Consider the following 18,428-nt stretch of genomic DNA (forward strand, 5'->3'; position numbering starts at 1 on the left):
TGATGGCACCAGCGGCAAAAGCATTCACATGTGGGTGGCCACTTAGAAATCACCAGTGCTGTCCCCACCAGCAAGCTCCACCAGCACAATAGTGGCAGCACGACCGCAGGGGCGCTGCAGGAAGGGGCTTTGCTGTCCCTGCTTGACTCACGAACCTCCCATCCATCCTCCTCTGCAGGCCTGTGGATATTCCTCCATGGGAGGCTGACCCTCGCCACCAGCAGAGTGAGGTCTGCAGGGAACATTGGGCATCATCCCCAGGCCTGGCTCCGAGGCTGCTGCTCTTCCCTGTGCGCCACAAGCCTGGGGAAGGTTTCAGAAGCGCCTGGCTTGCTTTCTGAGAAAACAAGGAAAGAGAGATTTACCCTAAGCCCTGGGAAGCCCGTGTATTTTCATTGTATTTTAATTTTAAGAGATTGTCTGCCCTGCCCAAGATTATCTCATGGGAAAGAAAAGCCTGGCTCAGTGACTCGTGGTGAAACTTGTCCCCGAGCCAGATTTCCCCGCACCTGATGTTCCTCCATAGCAGCAGAAACCAGAGTATTTCAGTTCACAACACTGCCCCAGGGGCAGCGCTGGGGATAAGGGGATGGAGGGGGAGGATGGGACCCACATCTCCTCCTGCTCTTCCAGAACAAGTCCAGCAGGTTTGGATGCCGAGCTGCTCAGTCCCGGAGCTGGAAAGGGCATGGTGTCACCCTGGGAACCAGGATCACGTGGGGCTGCAGTGCAGGGAACCTGTCTCAGGGATACGTTGAAACATACCCTGCGCTCTTGTGCAATAGGTCTTTGCAAGTACAATGCTGTCTTTATACGGTGGGAACGGAGAGCCCAGGGCTGGACTCCACAGAGGCATGAGTAAGCAGCTTCCAGGAGGCCCAGGTGCCGGCTGGGCCAGCTCTTTGATTCCGCTTCTGGGAGCAGATGCAGACTGGGAGCTGGGTATTGACCAGCATCCTCCAGTACAGGAGGACAGTCTTGGAGCTGTATGTGGTAAAATTTGAGTGGTTTATTTGTATAAATGCTTTATTGGCTCTGGGGAAACCTTATAACAGTCTTACAATACCTAAAGGGAGTTTACAAGAAATCTGAAGAGGGCTTTTTACAAGGGCCTGTAGTGGTAAGACGAGGGGGAATGGCTTTAAACTGACAGAGGGGAGATTTAGATTAGACATTAGGCAGAAGCTCTTCCCTGTGAGGGTGCTGAGGCGCTGGCACAGGGTGCGCAGAGAAGCTGTGGCTGCCCCATCCCTGGCAGTGTTCAAGGCCAGGTTGGACACAGGGGCTTAGAGCAACCTGCTCTAGTGGAAGGTGTCCCTGCCCGTGGCAGGGGGTTGGAACTGGATGAGCTCTAAGGTCCCTTCAACCCAAACCATTCCATGATGCTATGATCTCCCAGGCCCACTATCGAGCAATTTAGCATGGCTCCAAGTGTAAGGGAGAGCCAAGATGTTTAAGCAGACCAAGCGGGCCAAGGACAGCCTCCTGGGCACAGAGGACTCGGCATGGTTGGAAGAGCAGCAGTCTGAGCGAAGCACAGGTTGCAGGAGGACAAACGTTTCTTGTGGTGCCAGTGCCTGTCAGAGCAGTGCCTCTGCTCACTCCTGCTCCTCCGGCATTCCCACACTGCTATTTGCAAGGCCACAGAGAGGACTGCAGGAGGGAACCAATCTAACCCAGACCAGGGGCTGGAAGGCATTAGGAGCAAAGCTGTAGCAGAGTACTTAGCTGCCACTACAGCTGAGAAAAGTCAAACCAGCCCCTGCTTCCAAGCTGGAAATGGTTGCCTAATTGATACACAGCATTGAATTTGGAGCGATCTGAACAGAATAGCCAGTTAGCACCTGAGGATTAAATTGGGGGGTGTTAAGAAGGTGATAAGGTTGTTAACACAATCATACCCCTGCAGAAAATGGGAGAGGATGCCATTCCCACGTAGTTGCATTTCAGCAGGGTTCAAGCACCACCAGGTTCATGCTGCTGGACTCATGTGAGCTCCTGACCTGGTAATAATTCAGCTTGTCCCTTCAAAGTTAATAGGATGTAGCCTAAAGGGCATGAAGATCTCCTGAAGGGACCTTTCAGACTTGCCCTTCTGGCGCTGGCAGGAGCTGTGCTGAGTCAGACGAAACTTCGTATTATTTTGGGGATTAATTCCCAGTTAGGGTTAAGTGGAAGCTTGGGAAAACTGGGAACCTTCTTGGCACAGCTGAGCTCATTTAGGGTGTGCTACCTACAGAGAAAGGAAACAAAAGGGTCCTTTCCACACCATGTTCCTACCATTGCTGGTATCTGTGCTCAGCATCTTTGGACATGGCAGCAGAGGGTGGCAGCTAGCACACCAGCTTCATGCAGAAGTACACACCATGGTACGTACCAGTACTGAAGTACTTGCAGTATTGCTTATTCTGGCGGGAAAGCCCTGGTGAGTTACTCTGCTGGATGCAGGAGTTTGCTGATACAAGTGAGAGACCAGAGCAAGAAAGAAGGTTATAGAGAGTTTCTACCCTATAGGCACATTGGTGTGTTTTAGCATTTGATGCTGACCTTTGCGCTATGGAGCAAGTCAGATCAACTAATCATAAGGATCCTCTCTGGCATTAACGTAAATGACACTCATGTGGAATTGTGCTGGCGTAGTAATGGGCTTGGCTAGCTTCATGCAGCCCCGTGGGGTGGTTTGTGTTAGCAACAGTCTCCCAGGAACCCTCCTGTGCTCTCAGCATCATCTGAAAATACAGGTTGGTCAAGCAGCAGGAACAAGCCCAAACTGTACCAGAGCCAGGTAGCAACGCAGGTCCATTACTGCAGCATGGAGTGGACTAGAGCAAGGCTTTAAAGATGCCTCAGGTGGCTTTGGTAGGACACTCTATTTAATGAGATGGATTCACCCCCACCCCGGGAGCTCGGCTTTGTTCATGGGTTTCAGGGAGTTTTAGGGTGCTTATTGTGCACACGGCAGGATATGGCTCAGTGGGATGACTCACTCGCTGTAAAGCTAATTCACACTTTGCTGCTATTTCCATTCACAGGTTTTCTGTAAGCTTTAATGCTGGGAAGCTGCAAAGCTGGGTGCCGGCTCCAAATAATCCCTCAGGTCGTTTCACATCCAGCAAACAGCAGACTGCAGGAGGACAGCTCCCACATCATGTTTTATCAGCAGTAACTTCCCATTCCCTTCTAGCTTCTGAATCACATTTGCTCATTACCTCTGCTACACTGTGATTTTTGTCCACCTCCTTTCCTACCTCCCTGCTGAACTGCCCCAGCAGCCTCCCTTCCCAGCCCTCTGCCCTTGAGCAGTTACGGGGCCCTAGGTGTGGATAGGTAGGACGCGACCTACCTGTGGTGCTGATGATAGGGCTAAAAGGATGTCCTGTGAGCTGGCCTGGATAGAGCCTTTGTGCCCTATGTGGCACAGACAGATTTTTTCAGCACTTGAGCAGTTTTAACTACTAAGGTAAGTTGAATAAAGCTGGTCGCTAAATTACTCACCAGCCTAATGACAGAGCAGCATGCTGTCATTAAGGCTCCAAATGCAAACCCTACATGGGCTTGTCTCGGTGAGTGTTGGGAGGGCCTCCTGACTGGTCCCTGGATGGTGGCTTCTGGGGAGAGGCGCTGAAAGCATTGCGTGTTTTCTCCCCCATCCCTCTTGGCTGCCTCCACCCTGAGCGGCTGCTGAGGGAGAGGAAAATGAACTGAGGTAATAGAAAGATCTTGGAAGGTTTCAGCTATTAAAGGATTTTTACCATTGCTAGTGGGGGTTAGGACATGGAGGGAGAAGTGGGGCAATTTCCTTCTTATGCTAGTGTCAGTAAAATGGAATAACTCCTCCTCAATCTTAAAGCCCAGGTTGTTTGCACTCATCATAATTTGAGAAAATTACAAACACAAATTATGGACGTTAAAAAAAGAATTTATTTGAACAAATATTAGACACAATCACAGAGGAAGAAAGCAGCTCTCAGTTTCTTTTCCAGAATGAAATAATCCCTGTTTCATACCAAGCTACTGCAGGACAACCCTTCCTCTCCTCAGCAGGAGGGAGGCTGGTGTTCTTCCCACCCGTGGAGCTGCTCCATAGGGGTATGATGCACTCCTTTGCAGGCTACACCACAGCTCTCAGTCTCACAGGCTAAAGAAATGCATAAAGACCCCACAGACAAACTGAACTAGTGGTACAGCAAAGGTGCCTGGCCAGGTAAGAAATACATGTAGGGATGCACTGCTGAGTGAGAGCTCTACTCAAGAAGTGGTGTCCTGTTAAGAGGTGCGTAGGACATGACACTTCTAGCTACGGCCTCTGTACTCCCCATCTCTTGGGACTCCTCACTGAACCCTCACTGATGGCGTTTCAGCTGGGGGAGTCCTTCCAACATTCAGCTCATTTTTGCCACACCATCTTTTCCAGGTCTCTAGGCCTCATCCTGCAAGCAGCTCCAAGGCTGTGAACCACTTCCCTTTGCAAGACCTGCCCACCTCTTTCATACTGTCATACTGCCCATGCAGACAGCAGGCTTGTCTCATGTCCTGGGGACTACATGAGCTGCACCACGAAGAGAAATGGTTGTGAGAGATGTTTTGGGCATTTGTTTGGATCCAGAGCCATACTGCGTTACTTCGTGTTTTTTACGGGCCCACTTAGCTCAGGTATGCTGGGTTTCGGAGCAGGGCAAATAATCCACAGCTATGTCACCTTCTCCAGAGTGTTCCCAAACTGATGGGCCATGGCCAGATGCAGATAATACCCTGAGTATTGAAGGCATTGCCTGACAGACCTGTCATACTCTCTGCTACATAAACCAGAACGAAATGTCTGTGAAAGAAGTTTGAGAAATTCATGCAAGTTCTGTAATAAAATGTGAATAGATCCACTGGGAAATGAAACCCCTGGGAAAGAGGTGAGAGGGGAACAGAGCAAACATAGTGAATGTTTTTCTCTGGCAGCAACTTCATGGATTTCCTTTCTTTTGATTTCAACAGATCAAACAGTGACTTTTAAGAAAGGGAAGCATAATGGAAAGAAGCCCTGAGCCCTTCATTCCTGTTCTGCAGCCTCAGAAAGAACTGTACAAGGTAAATTCTGTTCTCCTGCGTAGATCTGAAACTGAGGGGTTTACTGACCAAAAGAAACTTTCTCACTACAACCCCCTTCTTTTGATTCAGAACTCAATGTATGGACAATTTTACTTTGAAATTGAGATCACAAGCAAATTTTCCAGGTCCTTAGAAGATTCCCTGAATATCAGCATCTCAACTAAGTAGAATCACAACTTTCATTTAACAATGTTCATTCTTCTTTCCTTCTCCATCTCCCTTTCTTCCTTCCATCTCTCTTTTCCCTTTTTATTCCCTTCCTTTTCTTTCATTACATTCGTCTCTTCTTTCATTACACACATGGCTCTCCATCCACATTTCACCTCTTGGTACTGTTATAAACCCTTTGCTGACAGTTTTGTCTCTGCTAGACAGATAGAGCCACTCATCACTGTTCCTCACCTTTTCCTTCTCTCCAAACATCACACACACACAAGGCCTTTCAAAATAGGTTCCCAAGTTAATGACTACCTCTTGAGATAGGACTATAGCACTGGCATCCATTGGACTACAGAGTCCCCTCAGAGAACATTTTGCTTAAAGAATTACTGTAGCTCCCAGTGCCTGCTAATGGTCTTTATTTGCGAAAACCTTCTCAAGGGTACTCACAACACAGGGCCTTTAAGAGTGAGCGCTACTTGTTCACAGCTAAGTGACTTGTACCTATTTTGGCAAGCAGAATCAGAGGGGGATCCCAAATCTCTCATTACAAACTCTGCATCCCATGTCTGATCACTTTGCAGTCGCCTGTAACTGCTCTACTCTCTGCCAAGCCTGTAAATCAGGCAAAACATAGGCAGACTTCACAAGTCCCTCGCATTTATTATGCTGCGTCGGAACTCTGTGTTAGCCTCAGACAGAAAACTGGTCATTCTGAACAATGTAAGGAACCTGCCTGTTCTGAGGTACTGAGTTGTGATGTATGAAAGGCTCCCATTAGTCTGGGACACTACAGACATGTCCAGCAGGTACTTATAGCTGCCTGGACCATTCCACATCCCAGCACAATGGAAATCCAGTTAGTGTCTCCTAGGCATCCGATACTGTAACCCAGCAAGAGCCAGGTTTCCAAGCCCAGCAGCTTATCATACCCTCCTCACTGGGGCCATAGGAGCAGTCACTCCAAGAAGGTGCAGAGCCAATACTGGCATAGGTGTTTCTTTCTTCCCCTCCCCAAAGCAGCTTCAGACAAAGCAGAAGAACTTCTTCCAGCGGCACTTGGAGAGAGTTTTGATGCCTTTGGCAGTCATCTTCTTTTCCTGCCGTGCTTTGTGCTCAACACCACTGACAATGGCCATGTCAAAAACTTCTTTGAGGTTCTTCTGGGTCAGTGCTGAGCATTCCAGGTAGGCTTCAGCCCGGATTTTGTCAGCTAGACCTTCTGCCTGAGGCCGGGGCACAGGCTTCACATGGTAGCGATCCAGGCTGATGAGGACATTGACATCGTCCCGCAAGTCTGCCTGCGTCCCCACTAGCAGCACTGGTGCCCGGGGGTTGTGAGTTCGTATCTCGGGGATCCATTTCTCAGTAATGTTCTGAAAGGAGCTTGGATTTACCACGCTGAAGCAGACAAGGAAGACGTCGGTGTCAGGGTAACAAAGCGAGCGCAAACAGTCAAAGTCCTCCTGTAGAAAATGGAAGGAGGGGAAAAAAAGGTCTTCACTGGACTGATCTCCGAGCAGCATGATGCTGCAGTGTCTTTCACATGTTAGCTAGGACAGCAACTCCCTCAGAGGCAGAGCATCGTGCTGACTTGGCCATGCCATGGTTCAGACACAAGTTTCAGACACGTTCACCCCTCTATGACTGCCATATCAGTGAATGGCTAACACTGGACTAGTGCATTGCCTTCCTTCCTTCCCAGTTAAATACTGCCTTCCTGAAAAGCCTGCAAACAGTCCCTGTCCCACAGGAGCAGAGATGACAGTTATTGGTAGAGCTTACCTGTCCAGCGGTGTCCCACAGCTGGATCCGGACTGGGGCTCCATCCACCAGGACTTGCACTGTAGCAGAAAGAGAGAAAGGATGAGTCTGAGGGAGTTGTCCAGCATACACACATACACTCACTCATACAGGCTTTGCCCCAGAGCACTCTGGTTTGTATCCCACTGAACAGATTCACTGAAGTCACTCAAGTCTGCCCTCCTTGCTGAGCATCCTCCCAAACCTCACTGAAACAGCTGAAGCTTGCACTGGGAACATGAAGAGACCTTCAACAGACTTTCTGATTTGCTTAGCCCTCAGGTGTTTCGGGCTCTTATATAGTTCCGTATCACTGGACAACTGCTTTTCCAGGGAAGAAGAGCCCTCAGCCAAACAGTGCCCTGAGAAGAACTTATTCTTTTTCCACAACCCAAGAAAACAGATAAGGATAAAAACAGAGAACTTCAGCAACTTGCTCCTAGCTTCTTGGCCAAGGGTGGAAGTTCAAATCAGCCTCCATTAAACATGCTACTGGAGATTTGTCCCATCCAGGCCAGAAATGTAGCTGAATTAAAAAATATATACTAAAGAAGTGTTTCTGGGAGTGCCCTAGCTAAGGAAAAGCAAAGACCCAAACCCAACTTCGAAATGAAGAAGCTATTAAGGAAATAGGAAACAGCAATGAGTGAAATCCCCTTTGGAGACTATCCCCACACTGGAAAACTGCTGAGTTATACAGGTAAGGTCTGCTCTCATTTCACTCCCTAATCACAGTAAGCCTTCATGTGGTATCAGCTGACTCAGACTGAGGGCTGGCAGGACCTCTGATGGAAATCTGGAATGAAACTGTTAGATGTCTAAGTGCACAGACACCACAGAGACTGGCTAGGGACTGAGGAAAAGGGTGCTGAGGGAGCTGGAAATCACTTGGAAGCCCTGACAAGGTGGATGGGGCTGAGCTCTGGCAAACAGAGGCAGACATCCTGGATAAGTCCTGGCCAAGGTGACAATGGCTGGCACTTGACATGAGCTAGCTAAACTCCACTGCTGTGCTCCCAGAGGAGGCTTTATTGTCCTTTTTGTTTAAAGGACAGGGAAAAAAAAGCCCCCGAACAGAACCAGGCTCAATCTCTTTGTGATTCTTGAAGTAATTAGCCAGGTGAGAAAAGTGATAGAAACAACTGACTCACAGAGTTTAACACAAGCTCTAGAGGGAAGCACTCCTCCCTGAAAGCAGCCTGGGATGAAGGAGGGAGACACAGAGGAAAGATGAACTGAAGTTTGGTGGGAGACTGAGACTGAAGTTAAACCAAAGGGGTGGGTGCGTCCAGCGCAGGGCCACTCCTTGCTGCAGCGCAGCTGAAAGTCAGTGCTTCCTTGTGACTGGGAAACGGTTGGGTTGTTACCATATCTTTGCCCCAGAGGAGGAAGAGAAACCTGTTCCTGATCAAAGAACCTGCTAGATCCTGACTTGATCTTCAAGCCACTGGGCATTTGCCTTTCTAGTATCTGGTTTCTTCTGTCTCACAAGTGCACCGAGAGAAGGAATTAGCATCTCTGCAATGTTTTACCATCTTCAGAAGAAAGGCACCACATGTATTACCTGCTGCTCCAGCGCTTGCACAAAGTTTTGTTCTCTCTGCTGCAAGCCTAAGCTTCGCTAGCAACTCCGCAACAGCCCTCCACACACCACCCTCACGAGGTCCACACCCTCGGGATGGGGCTGGATTTCGGTACAATAGCAGAGGGCTGGCAGAACAGGATAGCCTGGTGGAGAAAGGTCACCAGGTACGCGTTTCACTTAAGGCTGCTCTACCTGCAAGGGACACCCAGCAGGAGGTAGCACCCAGAAAGATGTGGCTGGGTCACAGTCCCAGAGCTGTTCTCCTCATAATGCGATGCTTTCTCCTATCTTGTTCTTGGCATTACTGTCCCATGAGCAGGATTAAGGTTAAGATGTGAACTGCTCAGTTCTGCTGGTAGCTGCAGGTATTCCCTGAGAGTGGAGGGAATTAGGCTAAAATTTCTGAAATGGATCCTGAACAGTAATTTCAGGTTATCCAGGTTGAGACTAGGGATGGGAAAGTAAACTTCTCTATTCTCCCAATAAGCAGAAAGTGAACTTCAGAGACCCATTTCTAATGGTTTTTATTTCTATCAGTTGCTAATCCTATGCACCTCTGGAAGCCAAGCTTGGTCTTGGACATTCAGAGTGGGGCTAAACCCATGTCCTGCTAATCGGGGGGTCTCTGAACTCACACTGCCTCCACCTTTGTGGATAGTTTTATCACGGATTTACCCTTTTAAAGAGTGTGGAGGCTAATCTATGGGAATTTCAAGCCTCTTGTAGCCCAAACCATACACATCAATGTAAAGGGAGCAGAGAGAGCAGTAGCCTTTCCCTTTGGAGGACTCAAGAGCTCCTTACATCTGTTCCCAAAGGGCTGCTGGGATGTTCCCTGTTCATTTCCTTCAAGTGACAGTGTAAGAGCTTGGAGAGGGTCAAGGCAAATCAATTCCCAGAGCAAGAGTGAGCAACTGGGGGGACATTCAGACAAACAGAACACTCCCTCTAAGAACCCATGAGACTATGACACATGAGATGTCTCGTTCCTGGTCTGACCTGAGCCCATCTGTAATCTACCGATCTATACTGTCATGTACTGTCATGTTTCTCCATATCAAAGAAAGAACAGAAATCTTTCAAAAGGCTTTGTAATTTCCAGCGGTTTATATTAGAATTTGGAGCCCAAAGGAAAAGGAGCAGAGAAGGAGAACAAAGATAGCATTTACAAAAGTGGAAACTAATGAGAGCTCATCAGCTGATAGCGAAGGCAACTGTAGCCAGACTTAAAGCTCTTCAACTTTTTTGGAACCTCTGTTCAATGCTAACTTCAGTGGACATGTGGGGAAAAGGATGCTTTTCTGAATATCAGTTGAAGCTAGAAAGCCTACAGTGTAATGCTGTGATATTTCTGAAGCTAAAAAAACCCACCACCAACAACAAAAATTAAGCCCCCTTCTCTTTAGTCATAGTAACCCTACAGAACCAGGTGGGTGCCCAGTTTCAAAGAACTCGCAAGTCAACTGGATAGGGAAGCTGTGGCTGCCCCATCCCTGGCAGTGTTCAAGGCCAGGCTGGACACGGCTTGGAGCAACCTGCTCTAGTGGAAGGTGTCCCTGCCCATGGCAGGGGGTTGGAACTGGATGAGCTTTAAGGTCCCTTCCAACCCAAACCACTCCAGGATTCTATGACCCCGTTGACACACAAAGCTGCGAAACGCAGCACTCCCACTTGGTAACTGCACTGAACACCCGAGGGCCGGTGCGGGCTGCGGGCGCTGTGTCCCGGGCTGTGCCCACCCGCCACCCACACCGGGCGCTGCCCGTCCCACCGGAGAGCCCGGCTCCCGGCAGCACCGCGCCTCACCCCGCCGGGCGCCTACCGGAGAAGGTGTCGAGCGCGGTGGGCTGGTACTCGTCGGGGTACCCGTTGGTGGTGTAGCTGACGACCAGGCTGGTCTTGCCCACGGCGCCATCGCCCACCAGCACGCACTTGATGCCCAGCTCCGGGCCGCTGCCCCGGGGGGGGCTGTGTCTCCGCAGGGCGGGCGAGTAGTCCAGGAGCTCCTGAGGCGGCATCGCAGCGGTACCCGCAGCGGTGGGTCAGCGGGGCTCAGCGCAGGGAGCGGCGCGGCGGGGCCAATGCCATGCCCGGGCGGGCGGGCTGCTGTCGGGGCTGCTGCCGTGCGGGACCAGCCTCTCCAGCCCGCCCAGCACCGCTGCTCATCGCTACACCTGCCGCCCCGCGCCCAAAACCCGCTCCATTTCCCTAGGCCCGCCCCGGACCGCCCCGACGGGAGGGAGCCCGGCACGGCCCGCCCCGGCTCGGCCGCCTCCCCGCCGGGGCTGCACCCGCCTCGGAGCAGCGCCTGCTATCGGGATGCCGGCAGGAGCCAGGCCGTGCTCCGCGCTGGGCAAATGTCTGTCCGTCCCCTCATGTCACTCCGCTCCCCCCCTTATCAAAAGAAGCAGCACCGATACATTTATTTCCTGTTTATGTTTCCTATTATCTGTGGTTTCTGGCGTGACAGGAATATTATCAACAGTGCTGGTCAATATTGGGAGGGACATTGGGGGCCCCCAACACAAGGGGGATGTGGACCTGCTAGAGTGAGTCCAGAGGAGGCCACAGAGACGCTGCGAGGGCTGGAGCAGCTCTGCTCCGGAGCCAGGCTGAGAGAGCTGGGCTGGGTCAGCCTGGAGAAGAGAAGGCTCAGGGGAGACCTTAGAGCAGCTCCCAGTGCCTAAAGGGGCTACAAGAAATCTGAAGAGGGGCTTTTTTACAAGGGCAGGTAGTGATATGACAAAGGGGAATGGCTTTAACCTGCTAGAGGGGAATTGAGATTAGATACTAGGAAGAAATTCTTCACTATGAGGGTGCTGAGGTGCTGGCACAGGGTGCCCAGAGAAGTTGTGGCTGCCCCATCCCTGGCAGTGTTCTAGGACAGGTTGGATGGCGCTTGGACCAACCTGCTCTAGTGGAAGATGTCCCTGCCCGTCGCAGGGGGTTGGAACTGGATGATCTCTAAGGTCCCTTCCAACCCAAAAAATTCTGTGATCCTATGATTCTATGAAATACGTCCCATTTGTTAACTATGTGACTGCTGTTACGGAGTTGTTCTAACCCAGCCAAGCTGTTGCTACATGCTGGCAAAAGCCACAGAGTGTATTTTCCCATGCACATGTGCAGGAGTTCCCAGTCTAGTGCCTTTTTTCATACTCACCTCTGGTAGCTCACACACTACCCTGTGCCCTTGGCAGCTGAGAAGGTGGCTCCATCCCTGCCCTGAGGAGCTCACTGTCTAAAGAAGTACAACTAAACAAACAGAAGAGTGGGAGCACACCACTTAAAAGGAGAGATGTGGCCACGCTATCACAGCAACCATTGCACCCCAGTGTAACACTGCCAAGTGATTGAAAACACTGGAGGGAAAGTATTAATGCAGGCAAGACCTACTATTGCAACACCAGCTTTGAAAGTGGAGCCGTTTCCTAATGGAGGAGCTAAAGTCCAACCATCGATGAATGCCACCAATTCAGTTACATGATGTCCTTCGTTGTGCTCTCAGCAAGGGAGACCCGTCTGCACTAGACAGGTTCATGCTGCAAAGAGCCACTGACTAGCATTTCCTGAGCATGTGTCTCACTGTTGGTTTGCATCCACGCTAAGAAGCTCCCCAGATGTTGCAATTATATTAATGCTAAACTTGAGAAGACATCCTTAAGTCAGGCACAAACTAAAATGCTTTTTCCCATGGTTGACAGAAGGCCATAAGCACCGCAACCCCTCAGGCTCCAGAGTCTTGGCTGGAGAAAGCATGTCCACTCTTCGGAGACAGCCCACAAGCTTCCTGGGAACAGCAAGAAGGTTTTTTCTCTGCAGTTTTCTCTAGCAGTTTGCTTTAATCAACCTTTTCTCTGTTTTTACTGGCACAACCTTAAATTTCTATAGCTACAAAAGATGGGGATGGTATCATAAACTAAGCCGCTGCTAAAACACGTGCCAAATAGTCTTGCTGCAGCGAGTGGCTCCTAACTCAAGCGATTGGCTTGCATTAGATGGGCTTTTTCCAGTGGTAGTTCAGAGCCAGGCAACAGCTGAACTGCTCCAGAAGAGGCAGAAAGCGCTGGGACAGGCGATACTCCATAATGTGCGAGGTGTGGCTGTGCCTCCGAGGGGACTGGCAAGGACACGCTGCACCACAGCCGGGCAGGCAGCACAGCGGGAGAGCATCTCGCAGAGGTTTCTCAATGCGTTTTTGGGCACAGGCTGACATTCTGTGAACTATGACATTTCCATTTCATCGGAAGAAATGAATATAAATGAGGGATTATTCACCAAATTGTTCACTGTAAGCAAGGGGGAAGAGATGAGGAGAAGCTGGCAGCTCTTGTTTCCTACATGCTGTTTACTTAGGCATGACTCGTTAAGAAGATACATTGGTGCCCCACACCAAGGACTGAATCCCTATTTCTTTTATGCCTTTCCTAAAATCTCTTCGTTCTGTGACTATGTTATTTTTTCCTTGCAGTTCCTGACAGCTGTTGGTTGACATATACTTAACTTGTGGATGAGCTTAAGTGATTTTTAATCTATATTTAAACTAAGCGATTAAGCAAACAAACAGCGCAGCTCCCACGGGTTCATTTCCCAGGTCTTGCCTTGCTCCTGACAGCTCACAAGAAGATGCAGGTTTCATTTCACAACGCAGCGAGGAGCCAAACATTTTGGTTTTGCAAGTTTTTGGTACAGTTGGGGTTTTTTTTGCAGTGAAAGTCCATTGCATTCCTAGAGCCACTGAACTGACATCCGCAGGGACAGGCTCTGCACATGTAGGCAGCGGGTACAGCAGGAGGGCCCCACTGCACAACATGCTCCTCTGCCAAAATCAGCTCTCTGCCTGAGTGGGAAATGCAGAATCTTGGCCTCTCTCCCAGGGATTATAATTAGTACCAATTATGATGGTATTCTTCCTGATGTGAATTCCCATCCACTGGGAATTAAGTGCAGAAGATCAAACTCCTTTCAGGCAGACCAAATATAGATTTCAGGTACTGTTAGTGTTCAGCTGTTATTCAGCTGGGCTGCACTATCGTAAGTAGCTTCTCAAATTAAGCAGAAAAAGCTGCTCCATTATAGTACTCAATGAATTACAGTGGAAATCAATTTATATATTTGGCAGTGTGTGTTTGTCACCACCAAATAAACTTTATACACCTGTACATTAAAAAAGCACAGTTATTTAGAGGAAGACTTTCTTTTTCTGCACGTTTCTATTAAATTCTGCCCATTTCTATTAATTATAGCCACTGTCTCACTGCCGCTGTGGCAGGGTCCACCGATGGATCAAGTTAAAACCAGTAACTAAGCCAATTCGGATGAAGAGGAAACTAGGGCTTGTCCCTTGTGGTGGGGCCAAAGCTATGGATCAGCTCAAACTATTCCATATAATTTCCCCTCTGAAGTGCAGTTACAATATTAGGAAATTGTGCTGCTGGGATTTTTAGCTGCTCGTGATCCTGACTTTCACTGGCTCCTGAGCAATACTGTACCTCTGACAACATCACATTCTGCCTCCCTGGCTGATCTCATTTGTAACTTCACATTATGTGTGGCCACAGCCCAGTCTGCCTGAAAGTCACGGCGTGGGAGCCACTATCATAGTCTTTTGCAAGGCCTACTGAAGTACTCACATTGCCTCAGAAGCAGCATTGCATGTTGTGGGAGTTGCCAGACCTCTGTTTTAAATCAGAGCAGGGCTCCCTTCCTACTAAGGAAGAGAGAAAGATTTATCAGCTACTCTTAACACGGCAGTGAGCAAACGCGGCCTTCGGCTTTACCTGCGTTTGTACAAGTGGGCTGCCTGTGTCAATACACTCCCTTTGCAAACGGTGCCCTTGGATCACATTTCTGAATCCTTTCAGAGTGCTATGTGTGAGAGGAAACAATGAGAAATGGGGGCATGATGAGAACAGGCGACAATGTCATCATGCCGGTGCCAGTACTGGGGCAGGAGAGTGGGGATCTAGACCGAGAGAGGGGCTAAACTGCAGTGCAGGTGCCAGAGCAAACCAGATCCCGTGATGTCAAGAGATATGCTGAAGAAATCAAGACACAGCCACCGCCTGGCCAGTCGCCTTCATCATCACCAGCAAGGAGACAAGCAGTGCTGAGTCACCCAGGGTTTTGTCATGCACCTGAGTGTGCATCCACCCTGGGAAAAATCAAGCATAATTACCACTGAAAAGAAGTGACAGACAAAAGGGTGAAGCCCAGAGCTGAGTGGTTTCCCTTGCGGTGTGCCTCATCTAGTCACTGCAACCTGCAGGAAATGATGTCAAGTGCTTCTTCGTATCATTTTCTACCAATCTTGGAGGCAGAAATAGCCACAATGCACAAGTCAGTGGAAAATCAGCCTTTGGCTATTTACAGAAAAATTACGACAGCTGTAACCAATGGAAGAAAGATCCCAGTATTTGCTTTGCCACAGAGAGCTCCTGATTGATAGGAGCTCCGTAGTTTCTGAGTCCACAGCAATAAAAATACTTTATTGCTGATTCTATAGCACCAAATAGGTATTTCTGGTGTGCACTGGGGATGTGTGATTTTGAAATGCCATTTAGAAAAATAAAATAGGAGAGAAACGACGTGAGAATACAGCTCCCACTATCCTGGCCTCTGAACTACTTTATCACTCCTTGGAAATAAAAGCAGTGCCATGAGGGATGCACAGGGATGTTCTGGTTCATCTGTTCGTTGCCACTCTATAGTTAAATGCAGAGGCAAAGAGCTACAAAATTATACAAAAAGACAATATTATACTGCATTTTAAGATAACAGAATAATAAGTTTAAATGAAATGACAATGCCACTAGCATAAACAATAGATTTGTGAATGTTCCAAGGAAAGATAAGCACCTATATTTTACTCAGCCCCTTTCTCAAAGACAAATTAATCTCCTATCTGACTTGTGCAGGAATAAGTTCTACCTCTCAGATGTTCTATAAATAATTTAGAAGTATGTTGCCATCTGCTGGAGAAAGTACACCTTTTAATAAATCAACTGGTAAATGTGGGAAAATGGGCAAGGTTCAAGGCACTCAAAGCCCTTTCTTTAAATCTGAAACAGAAACAGTGAATTTAAGACTAAGGATAGGCTGGGAGACAATGCTCTGAGCTTAATTTAACTACGTCAGTCAGTTAAGACACTTCACACAAAAAGAGGAGTTACCACTTAACTGGAATGAGTGAGGGAATTAGCGAGAGGAAGGTGATAAGGTCCATTTTCCCCATGTGAAACAGAGAAAGGCAGGCAGTTAACACCAAACAGTGAGGGGCTGGGTTGAAGAGGGATCGCTAGGAAAACCATAAAATGCTGTAAGACCACTGTCTCCACCAAGTTATCAGGTTCAGCTCTCAAGCTTATCATTCATAGATCTCCCCTGAGGATCAGAACCAAGGGATTAGCCACGGGGTGCTGGTGGTGGGAAGAAGGTTTGGTCACTGCAATAGCATGTTTTTGTCCTTTCTCTCTGGTGCTTGTATGCTTATTGTAGGACTGGCAGGGTGTAGTTTCCATGAGGGCACTATGTTTGCTTCCAAAGGGCAGCAAGCTCTGGAGCGCATGTGTAGCATCAACAGACCTTGACAGCTCCCATGTGGGAAACCTTCTGTAGGTGTCAGAGGAGCTGTGGTATGCAGGTCTGTGATTGCTGCTCTGGCATAATACGGTTCCACCCAGCGTTTGCTGGTCTGCAGGAACTCTGCTTCTGACAATGAGTATGGAGAGCTTGGGAGGTGGGCTAATGGCTAATGAATTGAGCTCCAGCAAACTCATTTCAAGCTTTGATCTCTTCCAGTGTAAATTATAATTGTTATATGGCTTCCCGTGAAGGTTCCATGGGAACTGTGATACCCATGGGTACACAGCCATGGCTGTAAATTTGGACACAGAATTCAAATGCTCACTCAAAGACACTGTCTGTGTCACTGGGGAAGTGTCACTCTTGGGAAGCAGGTTACAGGGTTGTCTGAGAGACTGTAACCTGCCTGATGGCCAACATCTTTGTTGGTATCTTATGTAGGCTGTTGTGTTTGGGGAAATACACCTATTTGCCTATGGCTCTTATGAATGCAGTGTAATTTTTATGTTGATCACCATGAAGGAATGTTCCATATACAGCGAGTGATGATCAGTACCATGTCTGTAGTGGAAATCTGTGAGGAAGTCCAGGGTATAATTCAAATTATAACTGTGTCACTAGGTTATCTCGGGGGCAGTTCACGTCATTTAAATCTGAGCTGCCTTTGTTCTGCCCTTAAGTCTTCCCACAGCCACGTCTTCCTGCCCTCTCTTCTGCACCAACACTCGTGTTTAGATGGTGGATCACAAAGTCATCTGCTGCGGGGCAATGGACTGGCTCACTCTGCAGTCATACATGCTGTAACACTGGCACAAAGTGTGGGCCAGACGGGACAGCCAGGAATGACAGAGGCAGTGTTGTGGGAGCCCAGATTTAGACAGGCTTAATCTGCTGGGAATCTGGACCTTGGACACAGTATATGTTTGTCAATACCATTATCTAGAATCTGTTCCTCAAGGCAGCTGAAGAGATTAGTATGCCATACAGCATCCAGATGTTTAGAGCTGCCTCCATAGCTTGGAGAAAATGATAACTGTTTAACCCAAAATTACTGCAAGTGTGACCACAGCCATACAAAAATAGACGACTAGAATTCAGGTTTCTAATCCAAACATATCACCAAAATCACTCACTTCATTCTCTCGCACAAGTCCTTCTTACAGACTTACACCACTAGACTTACACACCAAATGTAATCATCTGATTCTCCATGCATTCCTGGTGAATCAAAGAGCTCATAAATCTTTTGCCTGCAACCCTAACTCTGCCCTTCTTTTCAGAATACCAAATCTGTGAATGCAGCACTGGGATGTAATTATTGCACATGTTTGTAAATGAAATAATCACAGCAGATGATAGTGCAGATGGATGGAGCAGGTTTGTGGGCCTGGATTAGCTTTAGCTGATGTTTCATTTCCAAATAAGGTGAGAATCTGGCTTCCCATTTAACCACACTAAAATCAGACACAAGTTTCTCATGAGGTATCAGCCCTAACTGGCAATAACACCTGCCAGAATGAGAGAAAATTTCTCCCATCTCTGGACCCGACCAAGATTAAAAGATACGTCCTGATCTAGGCTTTGAATAGAAACACCCCACAGAGCTGGACACAGATATTTGTGCACAAATTTCAATGTAGCCTAATTTCCATATACATTTCAAGAGAGTTTATTTCCTCCTTACCAAATAACCTTCAGTCTTCTGCTGCTAAAACTGTGACTAAAAAGAGACATGTACAAGCATCATTGTGAAGGCAACAGGGTGAGGCCTCTGAAATGAGGGGTCAAAGTATGCTCACCCCGTTACAAAAACATGAGCTGAAGCTGCAACTAATGCAGAGATGCTCCAGGAAACTAACTGCCTCCCATTTTTAAGAGGAGAAAAGCAAGAACTTCTTGGTCTGGTAAATCCCGGACTGGTACATCTGAGTGAAGGCTATGACTGGTGATGATTTTTGCAAAGGAAATTAATGCTCTAAAATGTCCTGTACACTAAAGGATAGTGTTTGAACAAGAACAAAAGGTTTCAGACTAGCCACAGTGTTATGTTAGACTGGCAATCAGAGCTTGAAATCATGAGAGAAACCAGCATTTGGAACAGGTACAAGCTGGAGCAGTCGGGGTCAAAAATACCCACGCTTTCAGATGGAGCTTGATAGGAACAGAGAAAGGACTATATGATGTGGTATCTACAAGA

At 48.3% G+C, this 18,428-nt stretch overlaps 1 protein-coding gene across 1 annotated transcript; it reads right to left on the reverse strand.

Moving 5' to 3' along the window:
- Positions 1-3,901: 3,901 nt before the first annotated feature.
- On the reverse strand, positions 3,902-10,867 carry RHOV (ras homolog family member V). Its single transcript, XM_030482675.1, has 3 exons — positions 10,470-10,867; positions 7,045-7,103; positions 3,902-6,725 (listed from the first exon to the last, which is right to left on the reverse strand). Exons 1-3 carry the CDS (start codon positions 10,663-10,665, stop codon positions 6,285-6,287), a joined length of 696 nt encoding a protein of 231 aa, XP_030338535.1. The 5' UTR covers positions 10,666-10,867; the 3' UTR covers positions 3,902-6,284.
- Between the last annotated feature and the right edge of the window lie 7,561 nt (positions 10,868-18,428).

This window comes from Strigops habroptila, chromosome 4 (genome assembly GCF_004027225.2).
Source record: "Strigops habroptila isolate Jane chromosome 4, bStrHab1.2.pri, whole genome shotgun sequence".
NCBI classification, from domain to species: domain Eukaryota; kingdom Metazoa; phylum Chordata; class Aves; order Psittaciformes; family Psittacidae; genus Strigops; species Strigops habroptila.